Source organism: Papilio machaon, chromosome 7 (genome assembly GCF_912999745.1).
Source record: "Papilio machaon chromosome 7, ilPapMach1.1, whole genome shotgun sequence".
Classification (NCBI taxonomy): Eukaryota; Metazoa; Arthropoda; class Insecta; order Lepidoptera; family Papilionidae; genus Papilio; species Papilio machaon.
The window spans coordinates 3,520,187-3,539,872 of record NC_059992.1 but is presented as its reverse complement, the minus strand read 5'-3'; the positions used below and the strand labels follow the sequence as shown (position 1 = coordinate 3,539,872).

Sequence of the window (19,686 nt, the reverse complement as noted above, 5' to 3'; positions counted from 1 at the left end):
CATGTTTTCTTATTTTTAATTATAAATACTTTATTATAATAATAAAAGGATGAAATATTTTTTTTATATGGCAAGTATAGCTTGGACTATCGCGAGCGAAAACGGCATAGATATATGCTCTATCTCGTTCATATTATGGAACCCAGTTAACACAACAACAAAATTGTCTCTGTGTGAAGTTTCTTGTTTTTCGTTCGAAGTTGGCGGACCCTGAACTAAGCCATACAGCCTTGTCTTTTTTTTTTACAGCAAGAAATTGACAATTCGAGCTAGTCCATAACTCAGATAAAGAATACTCGGTCCTAGGCGTCCTAGGTCCATAAGAACTTAGTTAAACTGTAACACAAGAGCCGTATTGTCATAGAGTATAAAATAATTTTACAATTCATTTGGCCAATTAAAAACAGCTCGATGAGAACGCAATGTGATTTCCAACTATTTCAATTATATGTAAGCTATATATTGTTAATTATTATTAAAAAAATATAATGTTGAATTATTATTTTCATAACTTATTCAATGCGATTTTCTCTCACTTTGAGTTTGCGCAGAAATAATGCAACAAAATGTCAACACAATTATACAATTGTCAAATCAAAAGTCAAACTTTGTCGAAATCAAACTGTTGTAGTAGCAGTAAATATAATTTTTTGAATTTATTACTCTAAACATAATTTAACACAACTTGACAGTTTACTTCAGGTCTGATATACAACAGAATAGTTATCAGGATTAAACTATCAAGGAAAGTCTTCAAAATAATCAAATATGGATCAAATGCTGCCGAGTCCCTACAACATTCCTGGTATAGATACTCCATTGCATCAACCAGAAGAGGACCAACAAATTTTGCCAAATGCCATGCAACAGCAGCAACAAATACAACAACAACAGCAGCAGCAACAGCAGCATTCTTTGGCCTCTTTAGGTTCCTCACCACTTGTGGGATTTGGCGCGTCTTTATTAGGGACCCCACAAAGGTCCATGCACACTTATGCTCCAACTGCTAGTTATGCGACTCCCCAACAAATGATGCAACCTCAAACCCCAGTAAGTATTTTCATTGTGGATGTGGGTATTGAAAAAATATATATATAAATTTTATATTTTTTCATATATGAATTTCGATAATGTTACCTTTGTTTTATCCTTTCTTGACATATATTTTAAGGTATAATATTAACATGTAATTGATTTAGAATTTACATATTCATTTATTTACTTAATAGATGTCGCTCCGGACTCTGTCCATGCGGCATAAAAAAACTTAATATAAAAGCTTATGTGTTCTTCCAGACTATGTTCTAAATATATTCCAATTTTCATCAAGATCCCTTGAGCCGTTCCAGAGATACCTTCAAACATTCATCCATCAATCTAAAAATTCACATCTATATACATAAAAGAAAGTTGTGTTAGTTACACTATTTATAAGTCAAAAACGGCTTAAACGATTTGACTGAAAATTGGTAGATTGGTAGCTTAGAACCAGGAAAAGGACATAGGATAATTTTGAGCCCGTTTTCTCTTTTTTATTCCACGCGGACGGAGTCGCGGTTAAAAGCTAGTTTATAATGTTATATAGTAAGACTATCTATATAATACATTTTATAAAAAAAAATATATATATTTCATTATTTATTTATTAATACTTACAATAAAATAATTCTAATGTATTGGCCCACAAAATGACATTAATCATTTGTTTGTGAGATCCAGAGTCGCGTGTCTTAATAGTAGGACTACTTAAAACATAATTTTAAGCCAAAAAATTACCATTAATATGATCTTTATAACAGCAAAACATGATGTCACCATTAATCACAAGTGGCAGTTTGTCGGGACAACAAATCCTTGGTCAAGCAAGTCCAGCACCGATGACACCCATGACTCCACATTCAGCTGACCCTGGAATATTACCACAATTGCAGTAAGTACTATGTATTGTTCTTTAACATATTCAATGATTTTGTTGCATAGACTAAAACAATTTTGTTACATAAAATAAATAAATATGTAACATTCAACAATTATTCTTATAGTTTGATAAATATATTAAGTCATGTTTTTTGAAAAATAATTTACATTTTATTTGTTAATGTTTTGAATAATTACAGCATTAAAACCTTATCTGTACTTGTAATATAAAATTAAAAACAAAATGTGTTATCTCTTTTAACATTTCAGAAACATTGTTTCAACGGTTAACCTTAATTGCAAGTTAGATTTAAAGAAAATAGCTCTCCATGCTCGTAATGCAGAATACAACCCAAAGCGATTTGCAGCCGTAATTATGAGAATAAGAGAGCCCAGAACAACGGCTCTTATATTTTCATCAGGAAAAATGGTGTGCACTGGAGCAAAAAGTGAAGAGGATTCCCGATTAGCAGCTAGAAAATATGCTAGAATTATCCAAAAACTAGGTTTTACTGTAAGTATCGTAAATTATCATAAGAATCCCATTTCTTACAATCTAAAAATATGAAAAAAATCTATGTTAGTAAATATATCTGAAATATAAGTATTTCCGTAACATAAGTTTTTATTACAAGCTGTAAAGTTTATTCTCAGATTTCAAGATACCACTACATTAAGCTTTGCTGATGAGCATCCAATCACTTCTAACCAATATCTCCCACATTGACTCCATTAGAACCATTCGAAATGGTGCATTATACACAGGTCCGTGTCATGTTGTAGTGTATTATTGTTAATTTTGATTAATTACTATTATTTTAACTTATTTATATGTGTTTTTAATTTCTCTGAAATAAAAAGTAACAACTTGCTAGTATTCATGAGATGGATAACTTTACCATTAAGACCACTAGTTAATATTGATGTTTATGTAATGTTTAAAAACAAGATGGTCAAAAACAGAAGTGACAAGTCATTCTGTGGATAGAAATTCTAACATAGGAACCGATTGCTTTTGTTAATAATGTTGAAACTTTTTAATACAGCTTACTGTAATTTCACTTAATCATGTTGACTTGTAATTGCTTAAACACATTTTTCTTTCTAGGCAAAATTTTTAGATTTCAAGATACAAAATATGGTTGGCAGTTGTGATGTGAAGTTTCCGATTCGTCTAGAAGGCTTAGTGTTGACACATGGACAATTTAGCTCCTACGAACCAGAGCTTTTTCCTGGACTTATTTATCGTATGGTGAAGCCAAGAATAGTTTTATTGATTTTTGTATCGGGCAAAGTGGTTTTAACTGGTGCCAAAGTGAGACAAGAGATATATGAAGCATTTGATAACATTTATCCTATTTTAAAGAGTTTCAAAAAACAATAGAGTTTTAAGTTAGATGTAATTTATACTTTTTTAAGATTGTTACAAAGAAAAAATATATAAAGCAAAAAAACAAAGTATGCTTTTATTTTATTGCAAAGCATTGTTTGTAATGTTCATTTTTTAAGCTTTGTAATGTAACTGTTTATTATTAATGAAATGCACAGTATGTATTAAGATATTTTTCGGACATTCCTTTTAAATTTAAAGTATTCAGAATTAAAAAAAAATGTATCAATGTTTTATCAGAAAGCAGTTTAAAACTTAAGAAACTTCAAAATTATGTTTTATAAACAAATGGTCTTGCAAATTAATTCATTTGCATACTAGTTGGCAACCGCGACTCTGTCCGCGCGGCATTAAAAAAAACTAGCCTATGTGTTCTTTCAGACTATGCCTGTGCCACTACTACTACATCTGTGCCAAATTTCACCAAGATCCGTTTAACCGTTCCTGAGATACCTTCAAACAAACATACATTCATCCATCTAAACATTCGCATTTATAATATTAGTAAGATTCCATGTATTCATACAAATATATCAGAAGGGTAACGGTAAAAAAATTCAACGTATAAAAAAATTTAACACATTCAAATTTAAACGTCATCATCGTTTAAAATTAATTTAATTAAAATTATAATTTAAAGTTCTAATTAATTTTGCTAATTTTTCCCTTTTTCCGTATCTTTATCGGAAAATATTATCAGTGAACTTTAACATGCTCGAGGAACGAGCACCGAGCACCAAAGAGCATATAAAAGACAAGCACTGGCAGTGACAATGACAGTTGCTCTCTTCATTTAATGTCAATTGTCATCTTTTTTTGAGTTCCACGCGTTATACATTGAATTTAAAAAGTACTTGAGATTCATCGGTTTTAGGTAGTTTATACAGTATTATCGACTAAAACAAAGTGAAACAATGGCTGAAACTATGAAACAAACCGTTGCAAGTATTCTCAAAAGCATTGAAAGGTAAAAATTGGTCACCTACTGCCAGTGTAGCAAATACTTAAGATAGCCGAAATTTTCAGTTTCGTGTCTATAATTGTACCAAATACAACTTTATACAAATAAAACATTTCTGAAAATCAAGTTTACGTTAAGTTGTAACACTACATTGAAAAGTAAAGAAGATATTTCATCAAGAATATCTATCTTGTTAAAACGAATCTTTACTATTTCAGATATAATCCAGCAAATTTGCAGACGCTGGAAAGATATGTTGAAATGCAGTCTAGAGAGAACACATATGATTTAGAAGCAAACTTGGCGGTACTAAAGCTGTACCAATTTAACCCAGACAAATTCAACCCTGACATAACTTGCCAGATCCTGCTGAAGGCATTAACAAACTTTCCACACACTGATTTTACACTGTGCAAGTGCCTATTGTTGGAATCTGTTGTAAGTATTGTAAAATACCTTTTGACAGTTTAATACTACTCAATAAGCCTCCTTATTCACAATTCCATAAAATTGTGGCCAATTCCCACATTCACAGCAAAATATTTAGCTATTCATGGTTTCTGACAGTAAAAGTCTAAATTTTTGTGTCTTAATATTGTTTTGGCAATTTTTGATAATAGAAGTATTAATTAGTTGCATTTGTGTCTTTATTGCCAATAACTGAATATTACAGCTGAGTCCTTTAATAATAGCTGCCTCTTGTTAGTTGTGTTTTTTTGCACACAAAGCCTATCAAACATGTCATGCATTTAGAAATGTTCATTCAAATTCCTATCCTACAAATTCCTCTGGGCAAATTTACAGAATATAACCCCTGCAAATAGTAAGATCTTACTGTTTCACAATCTTATCTTCCATTATTATTAACTTTCTGATGGGTAACTTCATTCTAATTTTATCTCCTAAAATTTGTAGCTTGTGCTTTGTGGTATTGAAAAAGTATTTTTTTATGTTATTTCTTACATTTTTAATGTCTAAACACTAATTTATAATATAAAATTATTGAAAACTCACATTCAGTAATTATGGTTAATTTAAAAATAAAAAAAAAACATCCTACTTTTATGTATTTAAAAGCTTTATATCTATGAGTATGGTACACAAATTATGTATTGACTTTCAGGGGGAAAATGAAACAATATCTCAAATCAAGTATCTGGCAGATATTTTAGAGCAGTGTGACTTTGCTCAGTTCTGGAACAGGGTGCATCAGATGCCTGAACTGTGCAACCGTATCAGCAACTTCCATGACTCCATCAGGAAGTTTGTGTGCCATGTAGTTGGTATTACTTTCCAGACTATAGACAAGAACAACTTAGCTAACTTGTTGGGTGGAATTGATGGTGTGTATTCATCTATTTTTTTTTATTTTTATATCAAAAGTTTACAACATTTAAATCCACTTGTATTTGAATATCTGTCAAAATCACCTTTGTATCGTCAAATCGGCATCAAAAATATGTGTATTAAACTTTGTGCGGTGGGTGTAAAATCTCATACTAATATTAAATCTTATACTAATTTTGACATAATTGGCGATAATGATGTGAAGGCGATTGTCACAAATATTGCTAGGTACTGTCCTCTTAAAAAATATTTATGTTTCATGTGACATAATATGTTTGGAATTTATAAATTATACTTTTGTATATAATTTAATAGCTTTACAATTTATTAATTTTTCTTATTTAACATGTCTTTAGATGTGACTTTAAAACATTGGGTCAAGAAATATGGCTGGAGGGATGAGGGAAACCTTATCTTCATTGCCAATCAAGATGAGAACATCAAGACCAAGAACATCACAGAGAAGATTGAATTTGATCATCTTGCTCCTTTGATGACACTATTGTAGTATTGTTCTAGGGAAGTTTTGTAAAAACTAAATTTTATGAGATGTATGTGACCAAACATTTTGTAAAATTATAAATATATTTCACAATGAAAACTTTTTTTTAATACTTTTTTGTTTATTTAATAAATTTTTATCATTTTTGACATAATACATCAAGACCGATTACGAAAATTTTCTTTTGCCATTAGAAAGCTACAATGATAAATTGTATTGTAGAATTATAGATTTAGTATTAATAGATTTATTTTAATTTCACACGAACATTGTCGCGAAGAAACACATATATTAGGGCTAGAGATTTGTGTACGGTCAAATGGTGTAACTAAAATAATCAATCAATTATGTAACTCAGTTTTTTATAAACTGAGTTACATAAATTGGTAAAATTTAAATAAATAAAAAGTACTAATAGCACTTGTAGCAACTGCAATAGAGGAAGTGCTTCTTTCAGTACCAGTCCCATTTAGTGAATGACTTTATCGCTCAAAAGTGAAATTGGCTCATTATTCATTTTCGGAGTTTTAATAAAAACAATTATAAACATCATAATTGTTACAATAAGACTAACATTTATTAGAAACAATGATTTGGTTCAACGCGTAACAAGTTAATAATAACACTAGATTATTAAGCCTTCTTTCCATGGCTGTATCCGTGCTCTTTTCCGCCCGCGTGTCCTCCCTTTTTGCCGTGTTCGTGGTGGTGTGCGTGGTGTTCCTCGTGGCCGTGATGTCCCTTGTGTCCCTTATGGTCTTCGTCGTAGTGTCCTTTGTCATGTTGACCCTTTTTACCGTGATGTTTTTCGTGGTGTCCCTTTTCGTGATGTCCGCCTTTCTTGTGGTGGCCGTCTTTCTTGTCATGATGGCCATGGAAGTCACCGTGCTTGTGATGATGTCCACCCTTATGGAAGTCGTCGTAGAACTTATGTTCCTTGTGGTATTCGTCTTTATGAGACTTGTGATGGTAGCCTGTGGTCTTCGAACCCTTCTTATGACCCTTCTTGTGACCGAATTTGCCACCTTTGTGGCCATGCGCAGCTTCGTGATGTTCGCCATGGTGATCGTGCTCGTCATGATGCTTCTTCTTGTGTCCTCCGTGCTCATCGTGATGACCTTCGTGGTGATGATGCTCCTTGTGACCGTGTTCTCCCTTGTCGTGATGATGATGGGACTTATAGCCCTTGTCTCCCTTTTCTTCATTTTCTTTATGGTGATGCGCATGATGCTCGTGGCCACCGCCCGATTCTTGATTAGTATTTTTGGCTTCCTTCTTTTCCGTGCCTGCAGTTATCTGGTCGATATTTGCTTTACTGGCGACGAGACTAGCATTTTCCTCAGCTCCGGCAGCTGGTCCATTCGCTTTGCTTTCATTGTCGGTGAGACCGAAGTTTCGGCCGTGCGATGATGCTAGCGCAGACGCCAGCAGCACCGTCCATAACAATAACTTCATTTCTAAAACAAATATTTAAAATGTATTAACAAGTCCCATTCCGATATAACACACTTTTAATTTATTTTAATTTATTGATGCAAAAGTCAAAAACAAACAATATAAGGCGGTTTCTCTCAGTACTTACCAAGAGTCGCGATTCGTAGTGAAGTTACGTTAGCTGTGATAAAAATGTTTCCGCACTTTGAATTTATAGATAACGCTTTCATCTCAACGTAATTTCAGAGCGATCTTTGGTAATCATATTGCTGCAGGTTTCTGGACGAGTGGTTTCACGTCAGAGTACAATTTCGCCATCCGTTTACGGTGCCGGTCAAATTTGTTCCGTGCGTCGAATGATTGATTGTATAGTTTATTTGCTACAATTTATCAGAAATTGGGCGAAATAAAAAATGAAATAAGGCTTTAGATAGATAATTTTATTAACAGTTTTAATTATAAAAGTAACATTTGTTTATCTAGGAAGAGGTAATTTGAGCATAACAATAACAAAACGATAATCTTATAGTTAATTAAATCAGTGCTTTCCATGGTGGTATCCCCAATGCTTGTGGTCTTCGTGACCGCCCTTCTTTCCATGATCATGGTGGTGATGATGGTGTTCCTCGTGGCCGTGGTGACCTTTGTGTCCTTTGTGGTCTTCATCATAGTGGTGCTTGTCGTGGTGCCCTTTCTTACCGTAATGGTGTTCATCGTGTCCGGAATGGTGATGGCCTCCTTTCTTGTGATGTCCTCCATGTTTCTCGTGGTGTCCGTGATGGTCGCCATGCTTGTGATGCTTGCCTTCCTTGTGGTGGTCGTCGTAGAAGTGATGGTCTTTATGGTACTCGTCCTTATGGTATTTCTTGTGGTAGCCTTCGGTTTCCTCGCCTTTATCATGATGTTTCTTATGGTGGTGTTTACCCCCCTTGTGGTGATGTCCATGTTCGTGGTGCTTTCCGTGGTGATCGTGTTCATCCCAGTGTTTCTTGTGTTCTCCCTTGTGATCGTGGTGATGGCCCGCATGATGGTGTTTGTGATGTTCTCCATGTTCGCCTTTGTGGTGATGGTGATGTCCTTTATGTCCCTTGTGTCCTTTCTCACCGTGTTCACCATGGTGTTCTGCGTGGTGTTCCTTGCCGCCGCCCTCCTCATGGTGATGACCTTTGTGATCGCTGGCTGCAGCTACTAAGTCGCTTTCTTTTTGGCCAATTTCTCGGCTTGAACAAACTACAAGAAGACATCCTAGAAGACAAAGGGCACCCAGCGTCCTCATTTTAAATGGATTTTATTAAACCTCAATGTTGAATGTTTGAGTAATGGGACTGCACTGATTGTCTATTGGTTTGTGACACCAATTTATATCTATCATTAAAGGTGATGGTTGCCGCCGGTGAAATTACCGAGCAAGGACGTCACGCAAACGTAGCACCTATAAGCTTCGAAAGTTGCGCCACGCGGCGCTGTGTTGCAGGGCTTGTATTTTGTTTTAAAAACCGCGGTTACGTATTTCTGTATTCTTAGGCGCGGTCTAGTCGTATTGGTTCATTCGTTCGTTTTGGTTTTATTCTCATTTTTGTGCATGTAAAGATAAATGTCTTATGATCCATATTTATTTCAGGAGACAAAAACAGAAACACAATGTAAAAAATTAAGCATTACGTAAAATATGTGAATAGGGGTTAGAGTTTAAACTAGAGAGATAGTTTTTAGAGTTTAGACTAGAGACCGAGTTTCTTAATCATTGCACATTGAGGACATGTATCTATAAAATTCAATTGGTACAGTATGGTACTCGCTATAAAATTCAATGTGTTATAGTATAAATACCTTCATGAGTTGTGAGATGAGCAAGTACAAAGTTTAACATTTAGGACATGTATAAAAATAAAACTTATTTTAAAAATCAATTTGAATCTACGCCCAGGTTAGTTAAGCCTGTGCAAATGAGTGAAAATCATCTGTTTTAGTGTTTGAGTATGTACGAGTGAGAACACTATTTTTACGTTATTTATTTTTAAATAGAATGCAGAGGATAACATCATTGTTGTTGTTGTCGTTTGTTGCTTCTTTGAGTTTGTATCATGTCATGTGTACACCTATAATTTGAATAAATTATTATCAGTTTTTAATTTCCTATTGTTATTAGTTATTGTGCATGTGTTATAATTTACCTGTTGGTGTATCTAAATAAAATGAATAAAAAAACACAGGTGCTATGTCAGTGGAAACTCACCGTTAGTAAGTAAGTCACTATTACGACTCTAAAATTTCTGATTAGAATTTACGACTGTGACCTAATTTTTACGACGTTTTCTTGGCGTCATTGTTTGGCGAATAATATATTTTAATTAAAGTGTAAAGCATGATTAATTGCTAGTAAATTAAGGGTTTAAAACAATCATAAAAATAAAAAAGGGTAACAAAAGAATGGTGAACAAAAAAAAACGATTACTGTTTTCAGTTTTCTTGGCAGTTCTTAAATTGGCCGTGCAGAACGTAATTTTACGTGTAGCGTAAAGTAACAGAATGCGGGGGGAGGGTAGGCGCAGATGACCTTGGGCCGCCGAGATATTTGTTAGTGTTTTAACGAGGTAATTTATGCATTCATTAGTACCTACCTATAAATATAAAGTTTAAGCCCATGCAAAAGTATTATTTACAGTAAAAATTGTACAATAAAAATAGGCGAAGACATTTCATTCTCCGAGCTCCGTTCGCAATGTTTTCGTTAAGAATGAAATATTACGAAATATTGAGAACGGTTGTTATATTTGTTACGTTATTGTCGAAGCTCTAGAAGCATCTATTGCACTGCGATGACTTGGAATAAATTTTGTTTATTGGTCAAGAAGAATTTCCATTTGGTTAAGCGGATTTGATTCCATCAATTTTTAAGGTGTGAATTTACGTATCTCCACCGAGGCCCGTAGAAGTTCGGTATGACACGACCCCAGTCCCATTTCTAAGCCATGGTTAGCATACATCTTACTTTTTTTGTTCCGTTTCTCTTTTTTTAGGAAATTAAAAGAGGTAGCCCCCCGTTTTAATTTCCTTAAGTACCTAATTTTTTTTATTGCAAAGAAAATATTTATCACTTTGTGGATCAATTTTTTTATGAAAAATTAACAAGTAGATTTGAATTGTCCATGTGGATCTATAGAGATTGTAAGCATCTTAGTATTTCAAAGTGGTTTATGATTCTCTAAGAGGAAAGGTCAACAGCACCCTCTAGCTCTTCCTGGCGAAGCTCGTAGAGGTGAAGAGTTAATATTCCTTTCTTAGTCAACTGACTCAGGAAGGTAATGTTTTTTACCCGTATATATGTTTTATGTTTGCGGATTTATAAACATGTAATAATATTCGACGATTCTATTTGGACGAATATGATGAAAAATGATTTTGAGCGGTGACGTATTCGATTCGTATAGTTCCAGTGTTTATTATAGTCAGTTGGGCTTCTTTTTTTAATCACACTTTATGAATCAATGATTTCTTTTTTTTAAATCACACAGTACCTTAATGATTTTTTTGCATTTCGCTATACATTATGCATCATACAACACAATCTACATCTAGAGAAATAAATAAACGTAAAGTGATTCGGAACTCGAATGAAGAGGTATAAATTACATTAAAAAAAAAGGAAAAATTTTAATTAACTTTTGTGTATTTGTATAAAACATGTAAAAACAATAAAAACAATCTCAATTTCATATAACAATAAAGGATAATCAGAGTTTTTGTATTTGTCTTCCTTAATGTTTACCGTGGTGGAATCCCCATTCCTTATGATCATCATGACCGCCTTTCTTGCCGTGGCCGTGGTGATGGTGCTCATGACCCTCATGTCCATGGTGGCCCTTGTGTTCGTGATGACCCTCGTCATAATGGTGTTTATCGTGATGTCCGTGTTTACCATGGTGACCCTCATGGTGGCCGGAGTGATGGTGACCTCCCTTTTTGTGATGACCGCCGTGATCTTCGTGGTGCCCATGATGATGACCATACTTATGGTGTTTCCCTTCGTCGTGGTGTCCATCATGGAAGTGATGGTCCTTGTGAAAGTGGTCCTTGTGGTACTTTTTGTGGTATCCGTCAGTGTGTTCACCCTTGTCGTGATGTTCATGGTGGCCATGCTTTTCGCCCTTGTGGTGGTGTCCGTGCTCGTGGTGCTCGCCGTGATGGTCGTGTTCATCCCAGTGTTTCTTGTGGCCACCTCCGTGCTCATGGTGATGTCCCTCGTCGTGATGTTTGCCGTAGTGGCCCTCGTCGCCCTTATGGTGGTGATGATGACCGTGGTGGCCCTTGCCTCCCTTTCCGCCGTGCTCGTGGTGGTGATGTGCGTGATGGTCGTGGCCGCCACCGTGCTCGTGGTGATGGCCCTTGGTCTCAGCCACCGCGAGGTCGGACTCAGCGACTTCGTAAGCGAAGCAAGCTGCCGCGAGGCACAGAACTCCTAGCACCAACAGACCCCTCATCTTTGCAGGTGGACTTCTCTGTTTGCTTGTTATCGGAAGTCCGGTTGTGACTGACCTCAGCTGGTGGATTGCCTATTTTATATTACTTAGTTGTTAGACTTTGAGGCGATGTAGAAATATAATTCCGCAACCGGCGCCTTCGCTAGTTCATGGACAATTAATAAAAAATTTTAGTATCATTGAACTTCGAGAATATGTAGTCGATGCATACGAGAATTTGTTTATTATTCAATCTACGAAAACCTTGTTTAGATATAGGCATTATTTATCCTTTTGGGCATATCTAATATCGGAATTTAGACTATAACAAAAGTGTACTTTAATACCCATAAGGATAACTAATAAATATTTCAATTGAGTAAATTTTGTTGCTTATGAAATTAACCACGCATACAGAGCTTACGATATTACGATACATCTTGAGGTGGATTTCTAACACCATAATGTGAAAATCTCAGGTTGAACTATTCGTTCGAATTAAAAGAGCCATCTTCAGCCTTTAAGGAAGAAGTGGGATTACCCTTCCAGAGAATTCTTAGTCCCCGTGATCTGAGAACCTCCCTGGATGCTGAATACTGCTGGATTCTGATATATAATAATTTCTGTATGAATACTCTGATAGTAAATCAGAGCTACTCCTATTATAAAAATAGAAACTAGACCAGACTTCATGCACAGAGAATTTGTATGAATTTAGTTAAATCGAAATTATGTAAGGAATGCACTTTTATTCTTAGAAATAACGCATTGTTAGATTTATAACAAAAGAAGAACTTATTATACACGCGAAAATAAAGTTTGATCGCTTTCTCAACATAGACACTGTGTAAATACAGTCTTGACTGACGGCTTATAAATTTGAGTCAATCGGAAATTATCTGCTTAGTGGATCCTTTAGCATACGAAGCACCGCTATTTGGATAGCGTTAAACAATTCTTCCGAACGAGTAGGCACAGTGAAGGCGAGCCCTTGTCGGTTTATGTACGCAGCTATCGCTTTGCAGCGCCTATGTTTGGGTATTCACTTCGATTATACACGCTCCGGCATAATCACGGTCCTTTGGTTGCGAACGATAACACATTCTTTGGAGATATTAGGTTGATACGACATTGTTAACAGAAACTAGATAAGTGCAACAGAATAATGTTTACATATAAATGGAGATTAAAATGGACGTTTTAAATTAAATAATAGTTTTAGTGTTAAATATTTTTGTTACATTGAAGTGTTGCAGACAGTGTCAAAAATTCTGATTTAAACGTTCTCACCTTTCAATTTGAGTTACTACAAAAGGAAATGAAACAAATAAAGTTTAAGAACGTCTAGCCCGTTCGTTTAATTAACTACGACGCGTTTATTTTCAGTTCTACGGTTTACGTAATGTTAACGGAGTTGTTTGTCGTGTTCGCTTATTTTCGCTCGCTCGTGGTACAAAAGGTATTGTTCGGAATAAGTTCACGACCGACACGGTCTGCTGGCCGATTTTCCATCAACACCACTTTCGACAGAACAGATTTCAAGGCTATATAAATATCAGCCTTGTATATTAATACTCTATTATTTACACAATATGAAATCATATCTGAATTAATCCTGAATATATTGTTGTGAAGACAATTAGGTACAATGTTAGGGAAAAAGTGTTGTTGGCTTTAGCTTAAAATAATTTTTATTTTACTAAACAGATGTTACAGAATGATTTTTTTTCACTTGTATACTGTCAATACTCAATTACATAGAATTACTAGGCCCTAATTAACATACTAGCACTTTGTATATAATATGTCGTACGTATTGTGAAGTCGTAATGACTAAATATATAGAACAGCTGATAGTAGGAGTAATCGGTTTTCAACTTATGCACTTACCGCATTGAGGGCGTCACACTTGCGCGTAATATTCGCTAAGAAGCCTCAGCCACAATATCGCACAATCTTGTTAGGCCGTGCTGCGATAATGCTATTACCTCTGTAATTCTATATTTTCTTTGATTGAATTACTTACTTACTTACCCACATACTTCTAATATAGTATTACGTTCTTTTTACAGTTGTAGACATACACAATATACAATCTAAATAATCTTTTCAGGCGAAATAAGTATGTCTGGAGACTCATATTTTATATCGGCAGCCACATTGGCCTAGTTGTATGGATGTAGAGGCAGCAAATGCATGTATTGGGACTTTCAAAGTTGCAATTTCGACGCACCTACATCGTTGCGATGCTTGATTTTGATTGAAAGCAATTTTTGATATATAATTCTATAGTAGCGTGGTTAGCGTTTGTTAATTTTATGCGGAGGGATGACGAACACATAAAAAAAAAGTATGATATAAAAGTCTTGATGATGACTTAGTTCTATAATATGAAATAAGTGTATAGGAGGCAGGGCACAATTAAAATTTTATTAACGACCGAGAAAGCTTCATATATGTTCGTATTAAATTTCTTTAAACCTGATAATTCTATGAAATCTACATATCTTTTATTAAAAGACATTTAAAATGGAACTATAGTTTAAATCGACGAAATTATAATGAACAATTGCGATTCTGCAATATATTTGAACAGGGCTGGTGCAAGCGACGTGGTTGGCCATATTGTTGGCGCTCGGGAAGTTGGGCCGGATAATCCCGGCTATTGTTAGCTATTTTAATGCTTACGCCTTTGTGTGACCGTCCTGTATTAAGTCATACGCGGATAATCCACGCATTATACCGGGTTAATTTTCCATTATAGCACACATGCATACTCAAAAATCTCCATGTATGTATGTATACGTATGGAGAAGTATATGTACGAAAAGCAGCTGCTTTTATAGAACTTGATTAATAAAGTTTTGTCTAATGTAGGTAAAAGTTTAAAATAATATTGTTTCATATTACGTAATGGTCATTGTATTAATTGGATATTAATTATAAATTTAGATGATGGAGAAAAATTAAGTCTGAATAGTGAAAACGGTGATGGTGTGGTGAACACTGAAAATGATGACTAAGTCTTACCAGACTGTGTTACTGATTTATATAGGATTTGATTTCTAGATGTCTATAAAAAGTTTTATTAAAGAACACGAGTGGGAGTTCCTATCATCGATTAGTAAATTATAAATTCTTCATTTTTTGATTTCGGTTATGCATTCTAATCTCAATTGCTGACCTGAAGCGTTCCGGTAGTCGTCTAAGCAAACAAGCGCTGAGTAATCTCGTCTGGATGCGTCGCCTCGTCGAGTGCTATCAATATTTGCCAGAACAGGACACCGTAAAGATGTTTCCGGTCCGTAAAAGTATCGTATTAACCGTTCAAACATTGGATGCGTAGCTTTATCGCCGGCAGCTGGTCGACACGACTAATTACATCAATTACAGACAAACAGTTCGCGCTCGGGTTACGGCTCCCACCTTCGTCAATATTTGCACATGATGCGATGCGCCTCACCGACGGCTCCGACTGCCCCGCCTCACACCGCCGCGCCAATCCAAGCCTGGACACTTGGTTCAACATCGTATTTGGATTACGGTGAATTTTGGGCTTTTTATTTGCATACATTTTATTATTTGTCCGCAAATAACATTACTTCAATTACTAGCTTAAATAAAAAATAAGGTTTCGTAAAAACGTTTAAGTGCGTTAAAATTACCTCATTCTGTTGTTATAAATGTAAGGCTAAGATAGTTATAAATGTAAGGATAAGATAATGTAAGATTTTTAATTTTTGACCTGAAGTTCGTGGCTTTGCTTAGATAATTTTACTTCGGTGTTCACGAACTGTCTACCTTGTTATTCTTGATGTTACCCTTCTTAGGCTACCCAAGTTAGTGATGACTAGGCCTTACTCAACCGCGCTGTCCTAGTGCGGATTCGTTGACTGTACATAAATCTTTGTATTTCTTTGCAGAACTGTGTAGGTTGTGTCAACATTTTTTTTCACCATAAGAACGTCTTCGAAAAAATGTACATATGATATTCAAAAATCGAGAAACATATTGGTACATGGCGGTAATCGATTCCGGACCTGCTGATTACAAGTCGCTTAACCACTGCGCCACTGACGCTCTACTATTCTTCATAATACACGTATAACATTTAATCAGACAATATTAGAAAAAAACTTTATTGTTAACTGGCTAAACACGTACATATTTCGTGTGCCTACATATAAAAAAATTACCGCCTTTTTGGCGCGCTTAAAAAACATGTCATTTGTCGTTTATCCACATTTCATGTGTATCAGTATTAAGCATTGTTATAGCATGTAAGCTGCAAAAAGAGCACACACTGCATCAGAATGCTGCGGGCGACGAGTTCTACAAAACATGGAGCTCAATTTGTTAGCCGTTAGCAGTCGACTTAATCCTCCATCCATGATTGTGTCTAAGAGATTGCTCGCTGAGATTTCGCAAATCGTGATATGTACATACAAAAGGTGAGTAGACGTAAAAAGATGACTGGTGGGAGGCGATAATCTGTCGCGGGAGGTGGGTGCCACCCTTAGCTTAACCACGTAGCATAATCATACATTTCGATGGGTACCGGGAATAAAGCCGCAATCGTAAAAATGAAAATGTTCAGGAAAAAATATTTAATGAAATTATGGAATAACTATAAAACCACTGAATATCTTAAAATAAATTATATGTCACCTTGTTCGTTATTTTTTGCCTAAAGTACTGTTGCAGTTACAAGATTGTATATTTTATCCAAATAGGAAAAAATCGGTAAAGATCATATTGCTACTATTTATGTCGAAAGGTTGTTCCCGTAATAGTCACTTACAGCTTTGTTCCACGAAAAAAAAAATGAATGTTGATACAGTAATAATATGTTACAGCTTTTTTCAGTGTATTATAGGATACACGATGGATACAGTAACCATAGTTTGTGTTCTTATTCCTTGAACTTGATGAGCGTTTTGTGGACGGTATTCATATTTTACTGTATATTCATCGTTGTATATTTTTTTTAAATCTTTTATCTTTGCGTGAATATCTTATTTTTATTGACAGTGCTTTTATTATTATTATTTTTTTACTAGAAATATAAGAATGGATCATTTAAAGTGGTAGAAAAAAGAGCATTATGTTACTATTAAACAATCTTTTATTGAATCAAAGTAGCATAATTAAAATGACAAATTCGTGACTTTATAAGACTTTTTTACTTATATTATCCATGAAAATTAAGAATTCCTAATAAAAAAGGTACTTATGCTTAACTTTAAAACTTGTGCTATTTAAATTAAATTATTTTATAAAATGTACCTACTCTAATTATAATAAACTAAGACTAGTTTATTAGGAACTGTAGGAAATAAACTCATCTAAACCAACATTCGTATTATCTTAACATAATAAAAAAATTGGGTACCAAAATATTTAAAGCAAAATCACGTCTAAAGACTTGACTCCTGTAGCGGATCTTGTACCTCAGCAGCTTCGTGGGTTCCACATGCCAAAGATTTATAGAAATCGTGATAATATTGTGGAATATCATGACTGTTACAAAGACTCAGTAGATCAGAGTACAGAGCTTTCGACACAGGAACCGGTTCGTTGTAAGCTCCTTGTAATTCAGGAAGAGTTGCAGATTCAGCTGTAGAATACGTAGTAACAACGTCTAAACGTGTAAATTTCTCTAAAATGTCACCATTATGTTTTACTCGTATTTCGGTGTTAATAAATATATATTATCAGCGACATTTAAGTATATGTCATTTACTAAGAAAGCCATCGCAACTGCTAAGGCACAGGCACAAGATAAATTATATGAATCCCTGAACAGCCCGCCGGGACAAAAACGCCTGTTCCGTATAGCAAGAGAGAGAGAAAGGAATGCAAGAGATGTAAACCACATCAAGTGTATTAAAGACGATGAAGGAAATGTATTGGCGGATGATAATGATATTAAACAGCGTTGGAAGGATTATTTTGAAAAATTGATGAACGAAGAGAATATTTGGAGTGGAGTGTTGGAAAAAGTGCCGGTTAATATTGGTATGGTGAAAGAGATTAGCGTGGATGAAGTAAAGAAAGCGGTGCAAGGTATGAAGAACGGAAAAGCAGTTGGGCCGGATGGAATACCAGTGGAAGTATGGAAGCTCCTAAAGGCGGACGGATTGGTGTGGCTGACTCTATTCTTCAACAAGTTGTTACAGGAAGAGGTGATTCCAGATGAGTGGTGTAGGAGTTCGCTGGTGCCAATTTTTAAAAACAAGGGTGATATACAAATCTGTAACAACTATAGAGGAATAAAGCTCATGTCACACAGTATGAAAGCTTGGGAGAGAGTGGTGGACGGAAGAATAAGAGAGGAGAGTGAGGTAACTCGGAACCAATTTTGGTTTACACCAGGACGGGGGACTACGGATGCCATTTTTGCTATTCGCCAACTTTGCGAGAAATATAGGCGTGTGCATAAAAACCTGCACATGGTGTTTGTAGACCTCGAAAAAGCATACGATAGGGTTCCGAGGAAGGTTTTGTGGTGGGCTTTGAAAGTGAAAGGAGTGCCTGGGAAATACCTGCAGCTTATTCGTGCTATGTATTGTCGAGCCAATACACACATCCAGTCCACTGTTGGCGATAGTGACAGGTTTGGTGTCTCGGTAGGCCTACACCAGGGTTCGGCTTTAAGTCCGTATCTCTTCCTCCTGGTAACGGATGCGCTAACATCAGACATACAGGAGGAAGCACCCTGGTGTATGCTTTATGCTGATGACATCGTGCTTGTCGGGGAGGATGAATGCGAGGTGCAGAGCAGGTTGGAAAAATGGCGAGATAAATTGGAGAGAGCTGGTCTTAAAATCAGCAGAACCAAAACTGAACATTTGTTCTGCGATTTTGGTGGTCCGACCAGCTTTTCTCCAATCGCTTTAAATGGTGTTGACCTACCAACCTGCTCCGATTTTAAGTACCTCGGTTCACTCGTCCAATACGATGGTGGTGTTGACCGGGATGTGAAAAGCCGAATAAATGCAGATTGGATGAAATGGCGACAGGTCACCGGTGTCACTTGTGATCCAAGAATGCCACCCAAGCTTAAGGGACAGATCTACAAGTCAATCGTAAGACCTGTCTTATTGTACGGATCTGAATGTTGGGCCACCAAGGTTTCGGATGAAAGAAGATTGCATGTAGCTGAGATGCGTATGCTAAGATGGATGTGTGGTGTGACAAGAAAAGATAAAGTTAAGAATGTGCATATAGTAGTAGTACATACTGTGCCGACCCTCCATAGGGATAAGGGCAGGTTGATGATGATGATGATTTAAGTACATGTCATTTGTAAAATATCAGAAAACAAAAATTTTGACACAGGTACATTAATTCGAATCATGAACAGATGACTATAAAATTGTAAAATAATTATTGTAGATTATTATCTTCAGTAATACAAATAAAATAACTATAGTTTGGTAGTCTTGTGCGTGATTTAATATTTGCTGCCATTGAGTAACGACTCAACGATAGTTTAGTAGGTACAGCAATGTTTAGTGCGAATCTGTTAACATCAAAGTAGGTACAGTAATGTATAGTGCGTTTAATGTTTACATGATTTATTCCCTGGAAGAAAGCCGTAATTACAATTGCTGGTCTAAAATTGAAACAAAAATTTCACTTCCAACATAACCGTATTGTTCCAGTAATATTT

The 19,686-nt window shown here is 35.4% G+C and overlaps 5 protein-coding genes across 6 annotated transcripts; 2 read left to right on the top strand and 3 right to left on the bottom strand.

Moving 5' to 3' along the window:
- The first annotated feature begins 603 nt into the window (after positions 1-603).
- On the top strand, positions 604-3,366 carry LOC106714076 (TATA-box-binding protein). Of its 2 annotated transcripts, none has more exons than XM_014507018.2 (4): positions 604-1,050; positions 1,800-1,930; positions 2,188-2,431; positions 3,026-3,366. In XM_014507018.2, the coding sequence occupies exons 1-4, from the start codon at positions 769-771 to the stop codon at positions 3,299-3,301; spliced, it is 933 nt and encodes a 310-aa protein (XP_014362504.2). In that variant the 5' UTR covers positions 604-768; the 3' UTR covers positions 3,302-3,366. The 2 variants fall into 2 exon arrangements, with proteins under 2 accessions (XP_014362504.2, XP_045534514.1); XM_045678558.1 differs by lacking the exon at positions 3,026-3,366 and adding an exon at positions 2,572-2,677.
- Positions 3,367-4,089: 723 nt separating this feature from the next.
- Positions 4,090-6,204, top strand: LOC106714082 (eukaryotic translation initiation factor 3 subunit K). The gene is made up of 4 exons (XM_014507024.2): positions 4,090-4,274; positions 4,487-4,706; positions 5,392-5,611; positions 5,972-6,204. Exons 1-4 carry the CDS (start codon positions 4,222-4,224, stop codon positions 6,121-6,123), a joined length of 645 nt encoding a protein of 214 aa, XP_014362510.1. The 5' UTR covers positions 4,090-4,221; the 3' UTR covers positions 6,124-6,204.
- Positions 6,205-6,616: 412 nt separating this feature from the next.
- Positions 6,617-7,877, bottom strand: LOC106714073 (histidine-rich glycoprotein). The gene is made up of 2 exons (XM_045678737.1): positions 7,700-7,877; positions 6,617-7,574 (listed from the first exon to the last, which is right to left on the bottom strand). The coding sequence occupies exons 1-2, from the start codon at positions 7,779-7,781 to the stop codon at positions 6,751-6,753; spliced, it is 906 nt and encodes a 301-aa protein (XP_045534693.1). The 5' UTR covers positions 7,782-7,877; the 3' UTR covers positions 6,617-6,750.
- A 100-nt stretch (positions 7,878-7,977) lies between these two features.
- On the bottom strand, positions 7,978-9,039 carry LOC106714074 (histidine-rich glycoprotein). Its single transcript, XM_014507015.2, has one exon. The coding sequence runs from the start codon at positions 8,825-8,827 to the stop codon at positions 8,090-8,092; it is 738 nt and encodes a 245-aa protein (XP_014362501.1). The 5' UTR covers positions 8,828-9,039; the 3' UTR covers positions 7,978-8,089.
- Positions 9,040-11,219: 2,180 nt separating this feature from the next.
- LOC106714051 (histidine-rich glycoprotein-like) lies at positions 11,220-12,087 on the bottom strand. Its single transcript, XM_014506983.2, has one exon. The coding sequence runs from the start codon at positions 12,030-12,032 to the stop codon at positions 11,310-11,312; it is 723 nt and encodes a 240-aa protein (XP_014362469.2). The 5' UTR covers positions 12,033-12,087; the 3' UTR covers positions 11,220-11,309.
- Positions 12,088-19,686: the final 7,599 nt, after the last annotated feature.